Below are 26726 nucleotides of genomic sequence, written 5' to 3'. Positions count from 1 at the left end.
TTATGTTGAAATAGCAGCATTTGAGCTTTGTGTGTGAGGCCCTCTGTCAGAAAATCCTGCTGATCAGATCAGCTGGCCCTCTGCGGCCTCCGTCATATGAGTGAGCTCACACATCCAGATTAAGACACTTTGAGCCCTCAAAGGAGATTCATTTTGTTTCACAGCAAAATATTCTGCGAAAATGCGTCCAACAGCTGTAAACATACCTTTAAATTTTGTATTTAGTATTTTATTGGAGTCCATATAAATGCTCCTGTTTGAAGTTAAAGGTTTGTGATCTGACCAATAACTCTGCTGCTGTAACTACAAACTCTGTATTTCCTACATTTCGTCTTTTTGTATCACAAAATAAAACACGTTCAGAGTGATGCTGAACTGAAGTCTTGCCTCACGTGTCAAATGATCCATTTTCTCATTTTGCCCGTTCCTAAGCTCTTTTCACACAAAGGTTGCCTGTTTAAATGAGAGATTTTCATCTTATTATGAGATTAGTCTCTTGAGTAACAGGCAGAGGGAGGCAAACAGGTTAAAACCACGTTGCAGCGCAAAAACTGACATTACCTAATCTGAACAAATTATCACAGAGAGTGCTTTTATTAAAACGTGAATACACAACATATTACATTGCATCAGACATAATCTTAATTAGCTACATGAAGCAAATAAGTCGTATAATGTTTTTATATTGGCTTTGTGTAATTTGTGTCATTTCATTAGCAAGTTTAGGAGGGTTTTTAACACAGGGAATTGTAAATGTAGACACAGTGAGTGAGAAAGGTCAGAGTTTACCACAACAAAACATTTCTTTGGTGGGTCCAGTATAAAGGTTTCTTCAAGGCTGCAACTTTCTGTTACTTAAAATTAATCGATTGCTTGGTTTGTCAAACTTTAGAAAAGAGTGAGAAATGTTTTCACAGTTACCCAGAGCCCAAGTTACACCTTTACATTGCAAAATAACTGTTTTGTTGGTCTTGAATATGCTTCTTTGTGTCCAAATCCAGTGTTTGCTGGACCCATCCACCTCGCCCCTCTGCTAGGAACACTGCCCAAGCGGAAAATTTGGGGCTCTGGGAGTGAGACTAGGCTGCTATCTCTCCATAAACAACGCCTATATATTTGCATGTGCAGGTGTGTGTGTGTGGGCCTGTGTGTGTTAATATACAGTATACACTGTAACTAGAGAGTGAAAGAACTGAAATTCCCCTTATGACTTTGATGCAGGATTCTTCTTTTTAAGTCCATATAGCATATAAAAGTGAATGACAAAGCAAAGTTAATAAGTGTCATATCAAAGAGAAACAATATCACTTCAAGGAGCACCGGAGGTCACTTTAGGTCAGTTTCTTCCTCCACTTCTTCACTTATATTCTGTAATGTTGAACCTCTCTCTCTCTCCTCGTACTCCCCTCTGTGCAGTTGTTAATCTTGTTAATACTGGAATGTGTCTGGGTGTTTGGGCCAAACTGTCCCGACGCATTACAGCACCAGCAGATCAGTGTGTGAGGTAAAGCGACCACAGGAGGAGGATCTGGAATCCTCTGGATCTTTATTCATCCTGCTCCATCCCGTTTGACTCGACTGAACAGCTGCGATGAATCAAAGCAAGGTTGAGTTTGAGCCTTTTGAGTATTCCTATTATGATTATTCAGATTGGTACTCAAACAACGCAGAGCCGACCAAACCACCCAAAGAGTGAGTAGAAAAATCTTCTGAAGATAACTTCATGTTTAAAGTCATGGCTGTAGGTGTCAAAAGGGTCTATATGTCTAATTTGAATACAAATATTGTTAAGTATTGGTTTGCTGCAGTACAGTGTTGGAATTTATTAGTTTGTGGTGAAGGTGGGGATTTTATTGTGCTTAATTTCAACAGTTACAGATAAGAAAGCAAATATGGCTAAGAAGTAATTTTAAAATGAACTTGAGCATCATGAAACCTTAAATTCAGCATTAACTAATCAATAAATAACTTATTGAATCATAAAGATCACTTATCCAACAACAATCATAGTTATTATTAGCTGTGCAAATATTTGCAGTAGCCATTCTTGAAAAGTATTTGCAGTCTTCTTTGTACAACATTTCCCAAGAATTTAGCTTTGTTTGTTTTGTGTTTTGCTTTTTTGTCAGAGTTATTTTGCCATGTGACCCCACAGTGGACGACAAACTCTTTCACATATGCGTATTGTCAATATCTGTAAGTATACCAAAAAAAGGGACTGAACATCTGAGAGTAAAAGCACACTAAATGTCGTGTTGAGCGTTGATGTAGATTGGATTGCTAGAAAGCAGGCTTCCGTCTTGTGAGCCTTTATGACCAAATGTCTTTGCTTCAGGCAGATGTTCAATTTAACGATGTTTGCCATCATTTTGTCCTCATCCAATTACAAGTGAAGGCCACTTTACCTCAGTCAGAAAACTCCTCATACTGTACACACAGAATAGACAATTTTCCCTCTTCAGTACGTAATGTGTAGGCCTATTAAACCCTAACTGCTGGGTCACTGCAGCTGATCAGAAATAACAAGATGTATCTGAAGAATGTTTTCTGTAAAAGTAGATTCGTCTGTTTTTTTTCCATCTGCAAAACTGCTTTACTTTGTTATTTCAAAGTTTCAAGTTGAGTGGTTATAAGTCAAGTCAAGTCAGGGTTTGCCTCAGAGGGCTTTACAGCATACGACATCCCTCTGCCCTCAGACCCTCACATCACCTACCGAAACACAAAAAGAAGCCCTGAAATGGAGGGGGAAAAAATGCAAGAAACCCTTCAGGAAGAGTGGCAGATAATGATGAGGGATCCCTCTTCCAGGCGGGACAGACGTGCAATAGGTGTCGTTAACGAGGCATTATAGCAGGCAAACGCTATGGAAAGCAAACTGAAAATACACCAAATTCCTCTGCCAAGGCAGCACAGCTTAGTATGAATTACAGATTGTGATACTGACACACGGGCATTTTTCTGAAACCACAATTGGCCAATCAGCTGGCGATTTGTCAAAAAAGCAGCAGCAGCAAATTAAGACATGTGGCAACCTCCAGATCTGCAAAATGAAGCCAGTGCAGAATTACTGAAAACTGCAGTTCCTCTAATGGCCACTTGAGGCTGGCTCCAACAGTGAGTAAATTCTATCAATGTTAAAATGCTCAACTGCACAGCAGATATAAACATGTTTACAGCCTGGTACAAAAAAACAAAACCCATTTTGGTCTCTGTAGCTAATTGCTCATTTATGACAACTGTACGTGGGTTGAATTTTTATATGACTCATCAATTTACATTTAATGATGGCTTAACGTTACAGATGATAACGGGCAGGGCCACTTTGAGTGACAGTCTGAGAGGCATGACTAAAATCTATGAGTCAAATCCACCCCTCGTGGCTATAGCTTCACCATCTCATCTAAATATGGTCACTTTTGGTTAAAAAAAAAAAAAGTCAAAATCCCAACTTAAAACTTCAAAAATGAGGTCCATAAACCATTGGATGACGTCATAATGACGATGTCTATTATTTATTTTAGATGCTTTTGGCTTTCAGACCCAAATTTATGCAGAGATAAACTTTCTTACAGATAAAAAGTTCCAAAACAACATTTTCAGTCACATTTTCAATCAATTTGCCCTCAAGATTTTTTGAAACAGGGGGCCTGGCAGTCTACTGCCACAAATTCTTCAACTTTAAACACTTGATTTTAATTACTTCCACATTGGTGAATTTATACACTGATGTAATTTAAATTATGTTTAAGTAAAATTTTCTCTAATAGGATAATAAGGATATGGGCCTACAGTTATAACCCTGTAGAGAGTGCTGTATGGTCTGAAGAGTAACAGAAGTCCTGATGAATGTCATCTTTCACTGCAGCTCGTGGTCATGTTAATCCTGGCAGCTCTCAGCAGGAAAAACAAACTCTGCCAAGGATTTACAAGAGGATCCTCCAGTATCTTCAGGTGAGTTTTTTTTCTTAAATCTAGATATACAGTAAATGGTAGACTTTAGACTGCAGATTTGTCTCATATCTTCTAAATGTTTTTGATCTCACAGTCCAGCCAACTTCCTGGACCAGACTCAGAAAAAAGGCCTGATCATGGCAGTTTTTGGGCTGGTGTTCAGCAAGCTGGCGATGCTGGTGATTGCGCCGGACCCTTTGCCTTTCTCCAAGGATACTCCAGCAAACATTAAAGGTAGACATTTATATGTTTGTTTTTGTAATGAAGAATATAGCTGCATCTAAACATATGATGTTAAACGTACGTGATAAATAAAAAAATCAAAAAGGACACTTTGACTCTAATATTAATACATTAATATTAGAGGAAAATGTCATGTTACAATGACCAGGAGAGAAGCTAGCTTCGAAATAGTGCAGTACTTCGGTTTTTCTTATTTTTGTTAGTCGGTATTGAGTATTATGTGGGAGTCACACATCAGAATAATACATTTCTTTCTTTTATCACTTGTTTTTCAGAGTACATGAAGATAATCGCCATCTTCTACTATCCCATCCTGTATTACCCTCTCTTAGCCTGTTGCACTCTGCAGCACAAAGCAGGTTATGTGTTTGGGATGCTCCTGTCCTTCACTCACTTTGGGGTCCTAGTGTGGCAGAAGTTTGACTGCCCAAAGACTCCAGAGGTGAGACACCAACAACTGCCTATTTAGCATCCCAATTGTCAAAATAAATATTGGCATTGTGCATTTCTGCAACCACCAATATTTAACATTTGTACATAGACCGTAATCATGCACCGTTTGTTTGTGTAACTACATAAAGTGATGCACCAGAATGGATGGGTCAAACAAACACAGGTCTTTCCCCCAGGAGACCACTGAACTTTGAATTATTTTATATGTCATAACTGTGTTTTTTTTCTCTAAAACTAACCTACAGTACGTAACTTTATGTTATATATGTAATGTTATTTGTGGGGCACTGATTCCTTAGATAGCATACACTCCCTGTATCAGGATATGTTGTGTGCTATTAAGTCGCAGATATGTTTAAACTTTATGTCTAAAAAACGCTGTGGTTGACGTGTGGTTATTTTTAAGTACCAAAAATATCTTTTATCTTGTAGGAAAAGATTTGGCTCAAAATACCCAGTTTCGGTGGCATAATCGCCACTGGAAACCAAATGATGGCTTGCTAAATCACAATCAGTGTTGTTGTATATGCTGGTCTTGAACAGTTGCTCCTAGGTGTCATGACATACATTGTCCCCTCCTCCTTAATGTCAGCTCATATGCAATTAATAAGCACTATGTCACTTTAGAAGCTCTAGTGTGATGCATATGAAATATACACATATTACATTTCCATGGTTTAGAGAAATGTACAATGCCAACATTTTCTTCTAGTGACTGGTCTGCTATTTATACATCCAGCAGACACGGTGCACAATATATGTTGCCATGTCTAATATTCACTGTTCTTTTAGCTCTGTTTTTGGTCTCCACCATCGAAAAAATATCTGGTTCTTTAGCTTCTACAAACTGTTGAATATATTCCTTTTTTCTATTTTCCTCCTCACAGATCTATAAGTACTACGCCCTGCTTGCCAGTCTGCCCCAGTTGGCCTGTCTTGCATATCTCTGTGTGCAGTTTATTTTGCTGTTTGCCAAAGGACCAAAGACTGACGAGGTGAGAATAAAATCAGCCAAGAGGCCTAGAAAAGTATCATCTTTTCTCTAATAAACGTTTCTTTTTCCTTAAGACTAATGCGTAAATACCAGCATGCAAACTAATCTCTGGTGCAACTGAAGAAACGTGAATTTCAGCTATGTAAAACATAACTATGATTACTGTAAGCAGCTTGTGCAGAACAGAGTGGGTTTAACTCAGCGTCCTGGAGCAGATTAGTACAAGGGAGGTGATATTTCTTCCCTTCCAAACATATTAATACAACAGAGTTTTTGTTTCAACAACAGATTTAATCAGTGTAACGTTTTTACTAATGACTTATGATATGAGAGTAAACAAACGAACGAATGAATCTTTTTTTTATCTTCAGATTTTTCATGTATTTTTTTTTTTTTTTTAAAGCTCATCCGTTAAGAATGGTAGTTTTATTTTCATGTCACTATGTTTTTGACCAAATATTGATTGAAGCTCACAGTATCAAGTATCAAGACCCTAAATTTCACATAATGGAGAATAACTTCTGTCACCTTGAAACAGTGCCAACTCCAGTAGGAATCAGAGTTTTCCACTGTAAATTGTTGAGGAAACGAAACCCATGACCTTCTACAAATACAATCCTCTCATTCATTGACTCATCAAAAGTCATGATTTGATGTAAAGTCTGATTTTTTTGCCCACAGGACCTTGACAGCAGTTACTACACCGACTATGTGAAGTTACTTCTCAAAAAAAAGTCCTCAACTGCCAGGTGAATGAAAAATGCAGTAATAATAAACTTTAATCAAATTTTATTAAGACTAATCCAATCACCAGAAAAAAAATGTTTGCATTGTACCTTTCTGCATTCCACAGATACATTTTCTTACAAACTCTGAACTTCAGCAGCGCTGTGGTTAATTGTGGTTAGGTTTGGCACGGAAACCCCTTCGTTATGGTTGAGAAAAGATCATGTTTTGGCTTGTTCCTGGTTTGGGGTGCATAATCAGAGTAGGAAAAGCAGCATTGTCTGTAAAAACTGGTTTTGTTGTTTGTTGCTCTTGAACAGTGATCTGTAGCTTGGCAAGTGTCTCACCTAAGTGTAAAGCCAAATTCAGCTTACATTTTCTGTCACTTTTCAACATTGATATGATACGTGTGAAACATGCAAGTGTAATGTATCGTGGTTTGCAGAAATGTAAAAAGCAGGTGACTGGGCTGCATACTGTTTGTGGCTAACATGATTTTTCTCTGTGTTTTTATTGAAGCTCTTCAATGACCGATAAACCAACACTGGCAGAGAGAATACTGGAGGTGCCTAAGAGTTATATTTATATTCCAGAAAAAGGTGTGTGCACTCATATGAGTACTTTTTTTTTTTTTTTTATAAAATGCAGTTTGTATTTATGTCACACTAAGTGGAAAACCAACGCAGCTTATCTGAACATTTTTGACATGATGCAGTGATGTGAAATCCTAAATGACTCTGAATGTGACATAAGTGAGTTATTTTGTCTTTCAGTGTTTCGTTTTCCACTAAAACTGGCTGTATCAGCATTTGTTGCCCTTGTGGCGATATATCATGTAAGTTGTCCAAAGACCACTGGTATGACCTTACACCTCTTAAAACAAAGTATAGTTAAGACAAAGTATAGTTTCTGCTGTTTGCCTTTCTGAAGCATAAATTTATACATCATATGAATTTCAGACGGCGTTATTGTTAGTCGTTGGGGTGGTCCCAACTCTCCATATTGTCCGTGCTGGTATCGATGAAAACATCGCCTTCCTGTTACTGGGGTTTGGGATCATTCTATCAGACGACAGGATGGAGGTTGTCAAAATCGTGATCTTCTATACTTGGTTGCTGGAGGGTATGTGAGGCTAGTTAAAAAAATTTTTTTGACAACATCTTGGAGTATATAGTTTTAAAGCAAGTGACTCATGTTGGGTTTTTTTTCCCTCTATGTTTGTAAGTGTGCTACCTCTGTGCAATGACCCTGTCTTGTTTGGTCAGTCTTGTGATGCTCATGAGGTCCATGGTACTTCACAGGTAAGCACAGTATTATCAATAACTATGACTAGCCATTTCTCAGAAGCAGGACTTCAGTTTGAACTTTTTCATGTATATACCAGACTTTAATTTATAGGATTATAAAATAATTTATAGGATGCAATTCAGTCTTCAACCTTCGAGGCAGCAAAGAGTATGTCTCATCTACAATATGAATGAGACTTTGGTTTGATGTAGATATTTGAAGTTTTGCACATTTTTGTCAATAGAATATTTTGTCCAAACTGGTTTATTCAATTTTCTTAGTACTTTGATTACGGTGGCTGCATTTTTTTATTGTACACTGTTTGATTTCCAGATTTGATTCCCAGATCTTCCTTTCTGAATCTCAAGTATCACTGGATTAATTTGTTTCAGGTCAAATCTGAAAGGACTGTATAAAGGAGACATTTACAGCATTTATAACAGCCAGAAGACAATCCGTCCATCTAAACCTGGCATTGTCTGTTGGATGGGTTTGACAGGATACCAGGCTGCGATCGTCTGCCTCGGTAAAGTTCAACTTTTTAAGCTGATATCAAGGAAAATGCTTGTAATGTTCTTTATTTTTCTTATTGTTAACGAATCTCAAAGAGAGAGGAACACCAACAATGAACTGATCCTAAGTTCTGTTTGTAGGATCAATCAGAAGGAAACTGCAGTGCATTCAGACACCCCTTTACTTTTGCACACTCAGTCACATTGTAGAACTTTTGAAAAAATGTTTACTTTCAATAACCCACAGTGACAAACAAAGCAACCCCATGGCATGATTGTTTTCTCTGGTATGCTTTGTCTGCTGGCTGTGAGACCTTTTATAGACAGGTGTGTGTGCCTGCGCCTCATGTCCCATCAGTTGAATTAATTGCAGCTGGACTCCGATCAAGCTGCAGAAACATCTAGAGGTTAATCAAGAGAAATGGGAGGCACCTGAACTTAATTCCAAATGTCTCAGCAAAGGGTCTGGATACTTTTTGAATGCACTGAATGTTACTGAAACCTGAAAGCTATAAAAAAAAAAATAGGGAGTCAGAAAAAGGGGATAATGTTCTAATTTAAAAAAAAAAAAAACAACAGAATTTCAGAGAATAAAGTTGTAAATTTATGACATAAAAACTCACAAATGTATGATAAATAAAATTCCCTTAAATATTCTGTGAGATTGAAGTGGAAAAGTACAAGATAAAAGTCACAATTTTACAATAAAAAAATAATATTCTCTGAGATTCTAAAACCATAAATTTCATAAAAATAAATACAACCTCAAATTCTCAAAGGTGACAATAATATAATTAAATCAAAACACAGTACACAGACACAGACTGATGTCTTGTATCAGTATCTGTTGACAATATATACCCAAAATATAGAATAATGCCAGCCTTCCTTAAATAAAGGCACATGTGAATTTATACTTATTCATTTATGTTTTTTAATGAACTAGTTGATTATAGAATACTTTGAAGAAAATAATAATGCCTTTTGACAATGTGTTTAAAAATATAAATAAATATAATATTTCTGTGTTGTGTTTTCAGGAATGGCGATTCAGACTGTCGTGTTTTTCATCTGCTTCTTGTTCCTGGTGTTTTTGATCATTATCCCTGTTTTTCACGGCCGCAATATAATGGTCTTCGAAGTAGTGCGGAAATCATGGTGAGTAAGCAGTCTTTCATGCGCAGAAGCTCATTTAAAATTTTATGATTAATGATCAAAATGGAGACTACGTTTAAATGTTTTTTTTTCCATCTTTGTGATGTCTCAGGTCGGCCTGGGTCACTCTGATCCTGGTTACTGCGCTTCAACATGTGACTTCTAAGTTTGCTTTCATTAAAAAGGAAGGTGGTACACGAGACTTGAACAACAGGTACCTAAAGCTCATTAGTGTGTAGTTCATAATTCTCAAATTGAAATTAAACTTCTTAATTTTTCTGAAATATTTTCTGCTGATTTCCAGAGAGAGTTTGTTCCTGCTGACGTACCTGCTGTTCCTGATCAACACTGTGGTGGGACTGATAGTTGCCATATGGAGAATGGTGATCACGGCTTTGTACAACATCATCCATCTCGGTCGTATTGACATCAGTCTGCTGCACCGCACCTCAGAATCCTACGACCCAGGTGCAATAACATACAGTTTTTGTACAATAGTGAAATCCTGTGGTACTGCAGAGTAATCTATATCAAGTTTTAGGTACACAGACAATACTTGTTGGCAGGATAACTTAATTACTAACACCAACATTACCCATTAAACCTAAAATAAGAGTTACATTGAAATTATTTTTATACTATGCTCTTAGTCTGACTTTACCTTTGCTTTGTTACTTTTGACCCCATCCAGCCTATCGATACTACACCCACTCCCTGAAGGTGGAGGTCAGCCAGTCCCACCCGGTGATGAAAGCTTTCTGTGGGCTGCTGCTGGACATGCTGGTCGAGGGCGGAAGAGCTGGACAGAAAATAAGAGATGCAGAGGAAGGTAGAGAGCCTGAGCCAAAAGATCTCTTCTGACTTCTGTGAAGTATCTTTGAGTTTCTTTAAAAATGCTCTACAAATAAAATGAATTATTATTATTATTATTATTATTATTATTATTAAATACAAAACGCTAACAAAATGCCCAATTTACACTCAACCTGTGCTTTATTTAATATGTTTTGAATTCTAGTACTCAATATTTACAGGGCCAAAAATCTAAAGCCAATGTCATACACCACTGAGACTGCTTAATGTTAAAAAAAAAACAAAATGCTAGATAGATAACCTTAAGTATTGGACAAATTGAAATATAGACTTGATGAAAAAAACAACAACAAAAACCCTATGAATGTCTCAAATCTCGTGGCAATCCATCCAACAGACATCAAGACATTCATCGCCGAACCACAAATGTTAAACTGTTTCTAACAAATCTTGTGCCAATCCTAAATGTCTAAATCTTTCAAAGGACAAATGATAGATTTGGACTGCTGGTGGTGCTAGATGAAGAGTCGAGGGATCACGAAAGACTACAGTTTCCAACTGGAAACACCCACCTTGTTTTTAACATCCACTGGGGTTTTATTGGTCTCCTGAATGAGGAGGTCATAGAATTGTTACTTTTTGAAGGACTCTTCAACTTGAAATCATGATGATGGGGCAAGGTCTTTGACTCAAAACATACAGTGCAAAAAAGCAACATGCAGTATATTCATTCATCCCTCAGTTTGGTGTCTCATTCTGCCCTGACAGCCTGCTCCTCCATGCTTTCAGGGATTCAGGAGAACAGGCCAAACAAGGCGACCAGCAGGCAGAGGATTCACGCTCGCTGGCAGCTGCTGTACACGCTGGTTAACAACCCATCTCTGCTGGGCTCCAGAAAGCACTTCCAGACACTGCAGACCTCAGAGAGCATCCTGAACGGGACTCCCAACCACAGCTCCAAGAAAGGCAGCAAGAAGGAGGCCGACAAGCTGGCCACTGAGCCGGTCCAGCCCACAGAGACCCCGACAAACCAAGATAAAACTGATTGAGATCTCTTGCTTGTGTGGTAGGGTTGGAATTTTACTCTATACAAAATCTTATTTAGCAAGCATGCTGCTAAATCTAGTTATACTTGTATGAAAAAAAAACTTGGCCAGCAACCAATCACATTTCTTTTATTTTTTGCATCTGATACCAACATTTATAAGAAGTCTTTATTTTCTGCAGACTCTGCACACAACACCTTTACCTTATGCTTAGGATGAGGGGAAGATCATTGTAATGGCACATAAATGCAGCTATAGTTAAATATTTAGTTTAGGGTTGGGCAACTAAAATATTTGGTTAAGGTTAGGGAAAGCTATTGATGCCGGGCTTGGTGATCAATGCCAAATGCAGAGCTGTTTTTTTTTTCACTGTAAACCTGCCATTTTGTTTTTGTATGAAAAAAAAGTCTAAAGTGATCTTGTTTTGAGTAAACTGCCACTCTTACTGACATAATTCTAGATTTTTACATGGTCCAGATAAGGACACTAGAATAAACTAAAACATCAATAAGGGTTTATGTGTAATTTTTTTCATCAGGTCCAATTGGATGTTGAAACAAATTTTCTGAGTCCAGTTGGATTCCCCCTAACCCAATTAACAGAAAAATGTTGGCACTGTACATTTCTGCAAATACAGATATATTACATTTTCACATGATTATGTAGCTGATACATTTAACTTTTAACAACGCTGTGATTAATATAGATAGGTTTAGGCACAGAAACCACTTGGTTAAAGTTAGGAAAAGATCATCTTATGGGGCACAATCCATGCAGGAAAAGCAACACATTTCATTTCTAAAAGGTTGCTGTAAAGACAGTGACAGGTAGCTACCTAACAACAGATTTGGTGCCTAAAAAGCAGCTGGAATCATAGTAATGACTTGCTAAAAAAAAAAGCGGTTTTGTTGCTGTTGTTGGTCTCAAAAGGTGGTCTGAAGCTTGGCAGGCGCCCCCTCCACCTCCTGATAATAAAGTCAGTTCAAATATTACGTCACTTTAGACACATACATATGAAAATCACAAATGTAACCTATTTGTGGTTCGCAGGAATGTACAATGCCAACATTTTCTTATAGTAACTGGGCTACCTCGCCTGACCCTCAAGCGCCCAAATAACAACGTTTCACGTGTAAATAAAAGACATAGAAGCTAACTGGGACACAAATTCCAAAACCAAACATTGCCTCCTATAAAACATTAATTACTATTATGAGATTCTCAAGACTCTCTGACAATAATATGAATGGCAATGCAGGTTCCATCTACCATCATGAAACTGAACTTTGATTGTGTTCTGCCTGTGCAGTCATGTTGAGGCCATTAAGTAATTATGTATTGACATGCAGAGAATCCAGTGCCAGAGCTGATCAATGGCAGCAGCGGCAGAACCAGGTCAGGGAGTCAATAAAGGGTCATATTCTAGTTTTGCTTCGGGTTAATGAAGTTATGCTGTCAAATGCAGGTTCTCGGTGTAATTTAAGTTCACCATGCTGTCCACTTCTTTCTAACACAATCTAATTTATCAACCAACATAGACAATTTCTCGTCTGAGGCAAAACTATGGTGAAAAGAATTTCATTATATATTGTAATATCATTTGTTAGAAGTTTGTGTGTGCAAAGGTTTATACTTCTATTTCAGCTTGTAATTATTGTGGGATGAATCGTATGATGAGATATTGAGGTTAGTCATATTGCATATTTTCACGTATACAGATTACAATTTTCTGTCACACCACACTTCATGCTATTTTAGTGGATGAATAAACTGCATTCCTAACATTTGAGAAATAACTGAAGAAAGTAAAGGTTTGATGTTAAGTTTGTGACTTCATTTAAAATGATAATAAATGTATAAATGTATCACAGTGTGTTGCTCTATTATTATTGAAAAGTGTGAAAGTGTATGAGTCTGTTGTGTTTTTGTGTATTTTAAATTAGTGGTATAATTTGATCTTTTTATTAATGGTTAAGCTTTTATTTTCTCACTTTTTTGTCATTCTGCTAATTCTTAATTAATTGTATATTCTTTTACCTATTTACCATTAATTTAATTTTCATGTGATTTGTTATCAAATCCAATAAAAATACAGCGGACTGATTGAACTGCCTGAAAGGCTTTTCATTTGGTCCTTCATATATTTGCTGTTATTCTTTCCTGGACAAAGGATAAATGACACTTCATAAAAATAAAAAAAATAGAAAAAGCAACAGATTTTACATGAATATTATCATCATTTATTTTTATTTCATGAATTTGGTCAAATTGAATGTATGGAAACAGCGTGTGTTATATTTCTTTTTAATTTTACGTTATCCCATGTAGGATTACCCAGATGTTTGGGATAACATGGAAATAAAGACTTGAGTGTGGTAGAAATGTATTCGTATGACATGAAGCAACCCTTCCCCAATTGCCAGAAGAAAACGTGGTATTGCCCATTTCTATAAACCATGAATATATTACATTTTCATGTTTCATATTTATCATATCTGTGATTTTAAAAGTGTTGTAATACTAAAGCTGACTTCTCGTAAGAAGGTGAAGAGGATGGTGCATGGCGTGACACCTGGGCAAGATCAACAAACAATGAAACCAGCTGTGTTTTAGTGAGTTAATGCTGAGTTTCCACATCTGCAGACTCCAAATGTTGGACCCATTGGCAGGGACAATACAACCCAACCCAGACATTGGGAAAATCAATCTTTTCCTGTTGATGGTTTTTGTGCCTCAACAAGTTAACCACAGGGTTTTTGACACTGAAAAAAATGTTACATTTACATTTAATGAAGTAAAACAATTACTTTCTTACCCTCAAACTTGGCTGTGTCTGTCACATGGTGCTACTTCCTCACATGAAGCATGAGGACTAAACTGAGCATGTGCGGAGTGAATCAGGTAATTCACAGCTTGTACCTAATTGGAGAAATTTAAAATGTTTCAACTACCACAAGTGGCAACGGTTACAATTATCCCCGTTCTCCAGATCTTCTCTGATATCAGTTTTGTATTTTAATAAACTTAAATATTCAAGTAAGGACAGCTGAGGCTCACTGATTTATTCCTTTTATTGGCCAAGTGAAGATTCACCTGAAGTATAACTTTTCCACATTACTAAATATTTAAAATGATTTTGACCTTGAAAGTGTTGAAAGAAAAAGAGGGACAGATAGATGAACAATCATTCTGTATTCCTTCGTCAAAACTTTATTGAGGCACATAGGATGAGGACAGTTTGTGAGGATATTTAAACACTTTGGTAAATCCTACTACTTCCTTCGTTACAGGGGTATAAAACAGAAAAAAGACAAAGGTAGTCTTCCAGTCCAGAATATTTACACAGACACAGCATACTGCGTTACATAACAACAGGCAGCATGCAGGTCTTCTAACACAGTACTCTGGGGAATACAACAGGATGGACACATGACCCAGATACAACGAGACAATGACTCACTTACGCACTCAGAAGTGAGTGTAGTTTAGTAGACTTGGTGGATAGTACTGAAATAACGCGTCCACATTTTACCAGCGAGACAGAGAGCTTATTTAAAACACCCAGTTTTAATCAACATGAAAACAGTTATTGTCATAGGAAATCTTCACAGTTTTACTGGACAAAGAGCTCATAGCTGCACAATGTTTTTCTTTTTGAAACGTTTTTCTAAACATTAAACTCCCGTTAAGTTTCGGTATGTTAAAGCTACAACACTCCTAAAATATACGACAGCACAAATTTACTACTTTACTGTTTAAAGCATAATATTATTGTCTTATTGTTACAGTTAGCCCATTAACTACTGCCTACATCAAGCTGACATTTTTCCTAATATAGTAATTTTGCAATGCATGTCACATGTGACACAAGCTTTGTTACATTTGCTTTAACACATCTTTTTTTCTGTGAATCCTCATCAGAGTAACTTTTCTCTCATTACCTGTTTTATAGGAACAATTTTTCAACAATGGTTAGTTTTTACTTGAGGTTTGTTTACGTTGCTTTTAACAAATACACAGAGGCAGTAGTTAAGTATATACTGATACCTTTTGTAAGATTATCTCCTGGTGATAACTTCAGTTTGTTTGGAAAAAAAAGTTTATTTAAAACAGTTAGGGTGTGTTTATTGTTTTGGAAATTCATTTTGAAAGTTCACCCTTGCTAGTTAATCAAACTGAATATCGATACAACATTTTGCAGCTATAAAATATATGTAATTAGTAACTGTTTGGAATTACACAAAAGGCACAAATGAGCAAATAAGCCTTAATGTTTACTGTGTTTCATTATAAACCCACTAAGGTTATATTTTCCCCTCTTCAAGGGGTGTATTATAAACAGAACTCACCTAAATTTGATAGATACCAGAGAACATTGGCCAGATCTGGAAAATTTTTAACATAATTTTGTAATGTAAAAGGAAAAGCTATTTTTGAGCATTTTACTTCTTATGAACTACAGCACTTCCTTAAATACACTGAAATTAATTCAAATATCCTTTGATTGTCTATCACTATGTGTAATTGAAGACCCTGACAAAATAAAACATTGGCAAACCACAGATATGTTGCATTTGTATGTGTCATGCCTGTCACATCAACATTTTTGAAGTGATATGGTTAAGATGACATATATATGAGCTGATTTTGTCATCAGAAGAAGGATGGGATGGTGGATGGCCACTTTTAAAATTTCTTTGTATTTTCTGTTATTGAGTTAAAAGAGAATTATGCAGCTATGGAAAAGGTGACAGTTTCTGTGTGTGCTTTTTATTAACCCTAAAGCTGTAAGTAAGCTAGATATACTGCTTCTAGTTAACCTGCTTTGAAACCAATTTGATATAATGGCCAACTGCAACTGCAACTACAATGTCCACGTCTGTCAGGTGATGCCACCAGGCCCAAAAATACTTTATTTCCACATATTAACAATCTGAAAGAGAAGTCTGTGAATCAGGGGAAACATTTTTTGAGCATCAGAAACCCACAAAATGACTGATGGATCTTGATAGAAATTTATGCCAAGAACACTTGAAAAGTCTAGTAGAGCCTAACAATTAAATCATTTTTATCATCATACAAGTTAGCAGAGTGCTAAACCGGAAGCAACCGGCTCGGCAGGCAAGGTATAGGCCCAATTATACAGTCAATCCGGGTAATTTTATAACCAAGAAGTTGAACTTTTTTGGTTTCCAGTGCCACTGAGCAATTGGAATGAACGGGGCCTCATCTTTAATGCTGTATCCAGCTCTTTTTATACACCCATGGACTGCTATGAGAGTGGTGTTAATGTCCTAATCCAATTCTCTGCAAGCAAAGCAAAAAGCATTTTTCCCTTATCATTTAACTATTCTCTTAAACACTAATAATGCTCTGAGGAAGGATTCTGTCTGTGACACATCAGAAATGAATCAAATATGAGGCTGCACAGAGACTGAATGCGTTGATAGTGTACCACCTTTTACTTTGATGGCTGATTTATAATTTTGATGTTGGCACCAAGTTTCTCTCTCTTGAACACAAGCTGGTTGTATTTTTGCTCTCTAGTGTTTATGGAGATCACTTTTCAGAGGAATATTGGTAACAAGATTACATAGCCAAGACTAATTCATTTTTCACTGAATGGAGTGTCGCCTGCAAGCTAGTTTAGGCAGTCAATTCGAGATGCACTGATTCATACACACACACGTCATACATCACTTTCCATATGTCATCTTCAAAACACACCCTCTCAGAAACTACCCTGCCTTGTCAATGCCACTTCTGCTCTGTATCAGTATTGCTGCCTCCTCTTTCAATCCCACCTTCATCCCCAGCATCCACCTGCAGGCTCCCGCTAGAGGGGGGAAATATTTAATCATTACAATATCTCATGTAAAAAAATATCTGCGGGGAGTGATAAGGCCAGAATCTAAATACCAAACTCTAACTCTGCTGCTGAAATAAATATTTAAAAGGTGAGTTGTCTGACTGAACTATGCTTGTCTGAAAAACATCCACTGCCAATCATTGCGTGGCAGCTGGTAGCCTGTCACGACTGAGTGATGCTCTGCAAGTAAAGCAGTTAAATGTATTTTGAGTCTTGTCAGATCAGTGGAATAAAGAATTATTAAAAAATTCTGGGCTGCCTTTGCACGACTAAAGGGAACCTAAATCACTGGCACAAACTAAAAAAAACATCCTGTTTAATCCTTTATGCAAAGGTAAACTTCAAATGATGTCACAATTACTGATTTGGATATTTGTAGTTGCTTGTAATATTCACTGCCTCAGCTCCCAGAGGTAACCTATCACTGTACTCAGATCCAACCTCACAGTTGTCTAAATTCCCTCGACACTGAGACAATGAAAAGGACTCAGTCATGACACTTTCCTCTGTGTCCGCCTCTCGCTCTCCGTCCCCGCTCTCCGTCTCCCCCTCCTCCTCGTCCAGTTGGCTTCCGTTAATCTTCCTCTGGGACTCGGTGTGAGGAGCGCGGATATTAAAGTTGACGGTGAGGTTCCTTTCCATGTGGTACTGGTCTTTGGCCTTCAGGATCAGCTTGTAGGTCTTGCTGCGGTATTTGTACACCAGGTGGAAGCAGGTCGCGCCCAGGAGAGGCACAGTGGACACGGTCAGGAGGCAGATGCTGACAGAGATGATGATGAGCAGGTTGGGTGTCCTCCTCCTGGTGGTGAACATCACCTGGACCTCGCAGTCCTCCCCTCTGTAGGTCAGACATAGGGAGTAGTTGGTGCCGGGTCGTAAACCGCTGAACAGATACGTGTTGATGCCCTCTTTGATCCGCGACCACTGCACGGCTGAGTGTTTGCGGTCGGCAGTGACGCACAGGTACAAGCCATTTGAACTGACTTGTTCAGAGTCGTCTGACAGGCCGTGGTGCTCTTCACTGTCAGAGAGGAAGCTCTCAGATGTGGCGGCAGCGTTGGCGTCCCGCTTGCTGTCTCTGGGTATGAGAAGAGGGTTGAGTCGCACTGTTACCTCTGTTTCTGAAACCCCTAATGCAATGACACCAAAATCAAACGTGTACTGCTTGATGTCATCCATGCTCCCATTAAAGACGCGGCTAGAAATGTATCTCGTGTTAGCCGTCACGCCACATTTACTCGCACGTGATGGATATGTTGCTGCCTCCTCAGAAGACTTGATCTCCGCAGTAGGTGGGAGAGTGGGCACAATGTTTATTAAGTCTTTTCTTTTTAAATCAGGCAGAAGCACAGAATCAAAAACAGATCTTTTGTCTGTCGTTTGGTGTATAAACGGGTGTGTTTTGGTATAAGCAGGTGTTGTGGTGATGCGTTTTATGGGTGTCGGTTTTGGTGAAGCCACCACCTCCACTAACACCCAATCCTCAGATCTTCCAAACTCATTTGTGGCTGAACAGCTGTAGTTGCCGCTGTCATCCTTCCTGAGACTTGAAATGATGAGAGTCCCATTATTAAAGACTTTGACTGGATTATGGGATGGTAACGAGTCCTCGTTTGATTCTGCTGAGTCATCCTCAGTGAAGGACAGAGCGACCTCTTGCTTCTGGCGTTTGCTTCGAATATTCCACAACACCAGAGGCTTCGGATTTCCTGTGAATTCACATGTCAAGACCAGTGTGCTGCCCTCATAGAAAGTCATGTTTGACTTGCTGCTGCGTATTGTCACATTTGCGCTCGTGCACTTCGACTCAGTCAAATTTCCAATCACCTCTCCTCTGAGTTTCTGCGGAGTTGCACAAATGATCAAACTCTTCTCCGGGATTGTGATTGTCGTCGTTGATATCCAGTCTCTGAGCCAGTGGAGGGAACAGGTACATGCAAAAGGATTTTTATAAATCTGCAAGTGGGACAACGACACCAAACCATCAAAGGTCCCCTCAGCGATGGTTGTAAACTTGTTATTGTTGAGTCGGATGGACTTGAGGTCTTTGAGGTTGGAGAAGGCGTCCCTCGGCAGATGCACCATCTCATTGTGGTTCATCTTCAACAGCTGCAGGCCTGTGAGGTTCTGCAGATCCTCCCAGGGGAAGTCTACGAGTCTGTTGTGGCTGATGTCAAAGTTACGTAGGTGAACCAAAGGTGTGAGGGTCCCCTCTTCGATTGATACGATCTCATTGTGGGCCATCCACAGCGATGTCACCAAGGTGACATTGTCGAAGCTCCCCAATGGTATCACGCGGATCTTGTTAGCAGAGAGACTCACAGTTGTAACATTTAGAGGCAAACCGTCCGGGACTTCAGTTAAATCTTTGTAGGAGCATTCAGCAAAATGGCGGCCGTATTTATCTGAGCAGGTGCAGAGCTCAGGGCATCCAAGTCCGCTGGTGAAGACTGTGGCGATCCACAAAGTGAAGAAGAGGATGTCGGCGGCTGCCATTTTCTGGTCCTGTAAAACAGCGTCACAGTCCATCAATGAATCAGTGGACCAAAGCTGATTTATTCAGCAGATTTATTGCAAAGTGATTGTGATAGAAGAGTAAAATGATAGGAATTTAAAAGTTATATAAAACAGGTACTGGCATGAAGAAAATGATGCAGCAGAGCAAAATAGGAGATTTTAGCTCAACTTAAGCTTTTGTTTGCAGATTATACAACAGAAAATGGAGCCTGTTGACAGATTTTTGATACTTTCTTTAGAGCAGTGGTTCCCAAATGGTCCAGTCATGGGAAATTTGGTTAGTCATTAGTTTAAAGTCCATACACTGTAAATCATCACATATTCAGTTTTATTTCACAAAATGTAAACAACACATTGGCTTTGGATGGAAAGATATGAAACACATTGAAAGAATAATGAGAAAAGCTCTGTGCTGGAAACTCACTGTACTAAAAAAGTGTGTTTTTGACAAACTTGACAAATTCCCGAGTCACTTGCGGTCCATTCAGAGTGGATCCATGACTCTTTTTGGCCCCGCTGGGAACCACTGATGTAGAGAATCTCTACAGTAGTTCTCAAACAGACTGATTTCTATTAGAGTCTTGACTGCTGATGACATTTACATGAACCAAACAGCTAATTTAAAAGGTTGAAGCTTCATATAAAATAGTAAAACAAAGAAAGCACAAGCAGTTTCACAGCTCATCCTCTGACTAGGTCATGTTCTACTTTTAAGGATATTTTTACCGGCAAACTGAAAGTGGAGGGGTTGGTTCAGGCAAATTAGCACAAAGAAATGTTTTTTCTGCTTCTGGCCACATCTAGTCATGTAGATAGTTTTGGTTCAATTTGTCCAGGCTGTGAAATACATGATAATTTGAAAAAAAAAACAAAAAAAACTACTGAGTTATAAGCAAATGCTGAGTTTTCTTACTGAGGTATATTCACATAGGACAATGGAGACTGATTACATCACCACTTCTGACATTTCTGCGTCCACTGTTTTCACAAATATATTAAATATTGTGAATGATGACTTCAGATTGTGCTATCAGTGGGGGACGTGATCTTTTCTCTGCACAATAGGAATGACCTGTTAACTGGTGGAGAGTAGACCAGCAGCACTGCAAATCATCCTTAAGATTTAAGAAAAAAAAAACCAAACTTTCTATATTTTGATGCTTCTTAATGCACTCTAGCAACTTATTAGTTTATTATGTTTTGTAATAATAACCTAAATCTGTAAAGTAACTAAAGCTAAAGTACAATATTTGCTGAGCTGTTGACAAATAGAAGCACAAAGCAGTAAAAAAAAAAATGGAAATACTCAAGAACCTGTACCTCAAACATCAAAATTCACAGTTAAACAATTTTTTATGACAAATTTTTTCCAAATTAAATAAGTGATGATGCATTACTATAGATTAAACTAAATAACAGCAGTATATAGAGTCATTAAAATAGTACAGTGAGTACTTTTATGTCAGATACTTTGAATACATTTTGATGCTTCTGTTGATAAAATGACATTCTCACTATTTCTTATTTACTGACTGCTATGTATAATGTGAATTGACATGTACTGTCTGGCAGAGAAATAGATCCACATAGGCCTATTTCACCCTGTGGTGTCAAGGGAAAACAGAAAACTGGTACACAAGCATCCTCACCTAAATTAATTAAGATTTTTTGCTTTGAAGCTCTGAAGACGCACTCGGTTGATAAACTGACATTAGTGGATGTTTGATGAACAGAGGAGACAGTAAAGCTGTGTGTTGTGTCATTTGAAGAAGCTTCTGGTTTCAAACTACGCAGCAGCCTCCGGGGCTCTGCCCTTGGTGCTGAAAGGCAGCCGCATGTCTGCTGTTTGTTTACAGCAGTCTGATCTGCTGCATGCCACGCGCACCGCTGAAATTCACTCTTTTATTTCATCTATGAAACATCATAACTGTCAATGTAATCTGACGAAACCAAAGTTCATCCCTGCAGAAAGACCTCGACACAGGGTTGCATGTGAATAATTGATGCGGGGAGGAAAGAAGATCCCTCACCTCCGCTGTTAGGAGCCTTAAATTGGGCGACAAGCTTACCTGCGTTTTTATTTTTTTATCTCTGCAGAGAAATCCGAATGACGTCACGCCGGTGTTTCCAGTCAGAGCAGCGCAGGATGCATGCTGGTGTCAAGTTTGAGGATGGAGCTGAGTCACTCTGTGTGCCAGTCCGCTGCTACATGGTGAAAACGTGCGTGTCCGCTGCGGGGTTTCTCCTGCCTGAGCATATATGTCAGTTATCTCCCCCATCTCCTCCCCTCACCCGCCTCTCCTCCTCCCCTCCTCGCGGCTCTAGACAGAACAGCATCGACGTTTCCCAAATGTCCTTTAAAGGGGAAACGACCTGACAATTTGTTCTCTCTCAAATAATCTTTGAAACCGACTGCCTCGAAAAGGGAAAGTAAATACAACTGTTATTCCTAATTTAAGTTGACTTTAGTTGTTTTGTTGTTTAGTTGTTGCAACTTAAAAATGACAAGTGAAGTTAACGTGCTCTTTCTAAATGTTGGCAACTAAACCAATTTAGTCTGACATAACTTGATCATGACAAAGAGGATTATGCCAATGATTAATTTAGGAGATGTGTGAGTTCTGTTTTCTTTACTTGTTTGAAAAAAATGCAAATATGATTGACTAGTTTGCAACTGGCAGAATACAGATATACAGCACAATAAACTGAAGTCATGCAAAGATTGAATTAATTAAACTTGTCATTTTTAATATTTTTTCAATTTTTATTTAATTTTAAAACAACTTAATGAAATTAAGTAAATATAACTAAATTATATTTAAACTTAACAGTTAGACATAAAGTTAACATAAATTAAGGCTAATAATAATAGTTACTTGGATTTTTTAAGGCAACTGGTTTCCTAGATTTTTCCAAGAAGTAAAATTAACTTGTCAGATTTTACACATGTATGATCGTCATGAGATGAGGACTCGTAAGAATTCGTAAGGACTCATGAGGGCTGACTGTCATTGAAGATAACAGTAGGCTATTATAAATACTAATTTAAAATTTTTTACAAATACAAAATGTTATTTGGAACCAACATTTTTGAGTATTTTTACAAACAGTAAAAATACTAATATCAAACTGCACTACACTGATTTTACACATCTCCGTGTTTGTACAGGTAAAAGTACTACTGGAAATGTGAACAAAGTTGTGTAAAGCCTTTTGTGTCTCCAGGGGGAGCTGTGTGAAGTCTGATGCCTCAAGTGATGTCACTTGAGTCAGCGTTGGTTTGGTCTGACTGCACTTTTTTTCAGTGCTTTTGGTGTAAGAGTGACACACCAAAAGGCATCTTTTGCATACGCATGAAACGCTGCTGGATGGTTTCAGGTGAGAATGTGGATGGGCCGAAACCGGTCGCAGTGTGAATATACACCTGTGGACGGCTGGACGGCGCCTGCCACGCCAAACATATATGCACACAGGTGGCGTCACTTGACAATGCGTCTGTACAGAGCCTGTTGCCAGCGTCAGGTTGAAACGCTGCCTGTGACGGTGTTATATAAGGAGCACAAGGGCATTTATTGGGGTTTGGGAGGAGAGGTGGACGGTTCTGATAAACCTTGGACTTTCCGGATTCTGGAGGTTGCTTCCCATTTGAATGTTATGTTTCTTTCTACACCCAACCACGTGCCTAATTCCCCTAAACCTAACCTTCTGTGTGCTTTTGTTGACTTCCCTGCATTTGTTGACATGTGCTGGTGTTACTGAGACATAAACACATGCAGTATCACTCCACAATGTGCATTTTTTCACATCATGGTAGCGGCATCCTGGCACATAAAGAGCAGATGCAGAAGGACACCCTAAAATGTAACATTTTGATGCAGAAATGCAACACAAAGCTGCAATATGTGATGACTTGGTTCCATCCAGCTGCAGTATAAGCTAACGCTGCCCGCTGGCATATCATACTGCCATGACAGGTGTCATATGGCTCACTGGTGACGCATCATACTGCTGCGAAAGATGCTGTCTGACCACATTAATGATCATACCTCGCCCACCGGTGTATCACACCCCCATGACTGGTGCCACATGGTTGATGGGCAGTGTGTCATACTGCTGCAAAAGATGCTGTCTGGCCACATTTTAAAACTGACACCATCCAACAGCATATAATACCGCTGTGAAAGTTGGCCTTTAGCATCAGCGCCAGATGCCAAAATCAAATAGTACAACTAAAAATGGTTTTACTGGTAAGAGAGAAAAATACATTGTTTTTATAAATAAAATGTTGAACTGTCCCTTTAATTTCCCAGCAATATGACAAAAGATAAAACAGTTTTTTTTCACAGTGTGAGAGCTCTGCAGGGCAACACAAGGCAAGTCAGAAGAAACACACAGAAAACAAACACTGAGGTGAGGCCTTGTGCATGCCTGTGTGTGTGTGTGTGTGTGTGTGTGTGTGTGTGTGTGTGTGTGTGTGTGTGACTTGCAATAGTTGATTAGACATGCGAGCAGAGAGAAGAGAGCAGAGAGCAGCAGAGAGCAGAATGAATCCTCTGCAGATATCTTGATTCATTTAGTTCAGATCTAATCTCATCCTCGTCATCCTGCCTGAAATCTCTCTGCATCATTACAACATGGAGAACTGGGTTTCCTCTGCTTCTCCATTTCTCCCTCTATCACTTAAAGAAACAGATGCTGATTTCTCTGCAGCTGTGTGGTGGAAAGAAGCCGGACCAATACTGTAGATTCCTTCTCTATAGACTTTTTTACTGACATATTTTATTGTCTGCCAGACAAAGAAAAAATGTGCCAGTGTCAAAATTGGACACAATTGGTCACATTTTGTGCATTACTGCATGCATTAATATCAAAACTTTTTATGTCCTACATAGACACTAACGACTATGTGCATGAGCAATCTTTCTTGTTGTGACATTTTTAGTTCAAAACAAGAGACGAGATATTCCTTTTCTCCAGAAATTATAAAGAAAATTAAGCAGATCATGTTCTACTCTCCAGACTTATTTAATCAGACTATCATACCTTCTGGCACTGCAATCTCCCTTTTTGGCAAAAACAACCTCTTATGACTGGAACTTACATCAGACCCCAAGGCCAGTTTACTTATCCTCAAATTATTACTTTTTAGGATTTTACAAATATAGAAAGTAAAAAATACATATTATACATATTTCATGGATAATACAGTTAGGATTATACACAATAACCCAATGAGAGAAAAAAAACTCTTATCACAGTAGATTCAGCATCCATAAGATTGTTTAATGATTTGGTAATACACTGTTTTTAATGGCAACAACAACATCTTAAAGTGATTTTTACTGGGTTAGGGTTAGGGTTTTAACAGTTTAACAGTTTTCTGCCATAAATAGTTCAATCCATCATGCTGAGGCTACACTAAAATCTTCAACTCTGCGAGTAAGACGTCTCATTTCCTGAGCACAGAGGCCTGCTTGCATATCTAATATGGCATTTAAAATCAAAGGAGGCATGTTTTCAATCAGCAGGATGGATCGGGAGGATCATCTGACCCTCCAGGGCACTTCCTCCAGGCCCGTGATTTTTTAAGGAACTCACAACTTGCCATTCTCCATCCCTCCACCAGAGTTTTCCACCTGTCCATCTCTCATCCACCTGCTCACCTGTAGCTCATATTTCTGTTTTTTTTACTGCCTCATGTTTTTCCTAAAGCTTATTTAGTTTCAAGTCAATTTAATTAATGTACTGAAATGAACAAAAGTTAACTCCTTGTAAGTTACATCATCTGCTGCGTCTGTAATGACCAAGGTTTTCCAGCAGATGGCACTACAATCCTTTGAGAAACAGGAAAGTTTCACTCTGGAAGTGTTGCCCTCCTGGCCTGTGTGTAAAAACAAAGAGGCAGAAAACTTTAGCTCCGTTTGGCGTGACTGCAGCTTTTATTCTACCTTTTCATGGTAAAACAAGTGACTTCCTGTGGTGATAGATAAAACAAGTGCAACATCAGACAAACAACTGCAATATCTCAGCATCCTTCAGAAACACAAGCATCACCTTATGTAAGCACATACAAAAATGCAGCACTTAAGAAAAAGATTAAGAAATTAAGAAAAAAAATAAATGTCCATCTCACTCTCCTGCTGCACAGGATTCACACTTTAACAGCCACATTCAACTTACACGTAGCACAATACTAAACAAACTTGGAGTGAGTAACCTCCCCATTTCCTGTAATATTATTCCCAAATATTCATTCACAAATATTCACAAACCACCTTACTTAGGTCTGTACTCAAACCTCTTATTATGACTAATCATGACAGCTTAACAGGTCGCTAAATACATGCATCAGCCCTTTAAATACTTCTCAACTCATTCACAAAACAAAACAAAAACATTTGCATCTCATTTGCATTTCAATGGTAATGCGTGCGTTAACGAGTCGTTAGCAACAGTGAGTACAGCAAAACTTTTCTATTTCTACATATTACTGTAAAACAACACAACTTTGCTCATTTCAACTTATCAATGAGGATTCAGACCACTCTTAGCCCTTATACTGGGGTACATGCTTTAAGTTTTGAGGAATATTAACCCACCTGTGTGTAAAAACAAAGAGGCAGAAAACTTTCGCTCCGTTTGGCGTGACTGCAGCTTTTATTCTGAAGTTTCTGCCTCTAAGGGTATTAGGTTCCTCTCAAGGGCGGTGCGCCCTCTAGTGGCCTGTTTAAATATAGCGATAACCAGCACAGCACAATGAAATCAGTATTCAAAGACTTTTTTTTGACACAGAAAAATATTTTTAAAAATTTAGGGGTGTCCTTTTTTACTGTTTTTAACCATATTGACAATTTTTAATCAATATAATAATAATAACTTCTTATTTCACCCATGGATTGTACCATAGTCTCACAATGAACTTAACCTAAATCCCTGTGATCTTTTTACACTTTTTAATGACATTTTAACTTTTTTTTTCTTTTAATGACTTTACCTCCTTTTAATGTCATTTACATGTGCATTTCTAACCCTTTACAGAAGCACAGCTTTTAAAAATCATCTAATCAAGTACTGGCACAATAGAACTGTTTCAACAGACACCTCGCCTTGTCGCCAGCATCCAGTGGTTGTTAGTGGCACTGCAGCTTAAAGCACTTTGC

At 38.3% G+C, this 26726-nt stretch overlaps 1 protein-coding gene and 1 pseudogene across 2 annotated transcripts; one reads left to right on the top strand and one right to left on the bottom strand.

Moving 5' to 3' along the window:
* The first annotated feature begins 1479 nt into the window (after positions 1-1479).
* LOC121963455 (receptor for retinol uptake stra6-like) lies at positions 1480-13045 on the top strand. Its single transcript, XM_042513772.2, has 17 exons — positions 1480-1692; positions 2130-2196; positions 3866-3951; positions 4046-4185; positions 4470-4636; positions 5535-5642; positions 6323-6390; positions 6887-6966; positions 7141-7202; positions 7327-7489; positions 7593-7668; positions 8047-8180; positions 9207-9324; positions 9434-9535; positions 9626-9789; positions 10013-10150; positions 10924-13045. Exons 1-17 carry the CDS (start codon positions 1592-1594, stop codon positions 11181-11183), a joined length of 2034 nt encoding a protein of 677 aa, XP_042369706.2. The 5' UTR covers positions 1480-1591; the 3' UTR covers positions 11184-13045.
* A 1329-nt stretch (positions 13046-14374) lies between these two features.
* LOC121944293 (immunoglobulin superfamily containing leucine-rich repeat protein 2 pseudogene) lies at positions 14375-21864 on the bottom strand (annotated as a pseudogene). The gene is made up of 2 exons (XR_015775271.1): positions 21636-21864; positions 14375-19554 (listed from the first exon to the last, which is right to left on the bottom strand). The product of XR_015775271.1 is annotated as an immunoglobulin superfamily containing leucine-rich repeat protein 2 pseudogene (transcript).
* Between the last annotated feature and the right edge of the window lie 4862 nt (positions 21865-26726).

The sequence above is a fragment of the Plectropomus leopardus genome, chromosome 1 (assembly GCF_026936395.1).
Source record: "Plectropomus leopardus strain MGB_pleo_1.0 chromosome 1, ASM2693639v1, whole genome shotgun sequence".
NCBI lineage: Eukaryota > Metazoa > Chordata > Actinopteri > Perciformes > Serranidae > Plectropomus > Plectropomus leopardus.
The sequence above is the reverse complement of the archived record's forward strand: the minus strand, read 5'-3'. Positions and strand labels throughout refer to the sequence as shown.

Bases quoted from the DNA above. Each gene is read 5' to 3' on its own strand.
- LOC121963455 (XM_042513772.2), top strand. From the start codon at position 1,592: ATGAATCAAAGCAAGGTTGAGTTTGAGCCTTTTGAGTATTCCTATTAT. The intron at 3,952-4,045 runs GTGAGTTTTTTT...TTGATCTCACAG, and splicing joins GGATCCTCCAGTATCTTCAG to TCCAGCCAACTTCCTGGACC. The intron at 7,203-7,326 runs GTAAGTTGTCCA...TATGAATTTCAG, and splicing joins CCCTTGTGGCGATATATCAT to ACGGCGTTATTGTTAGTCGT.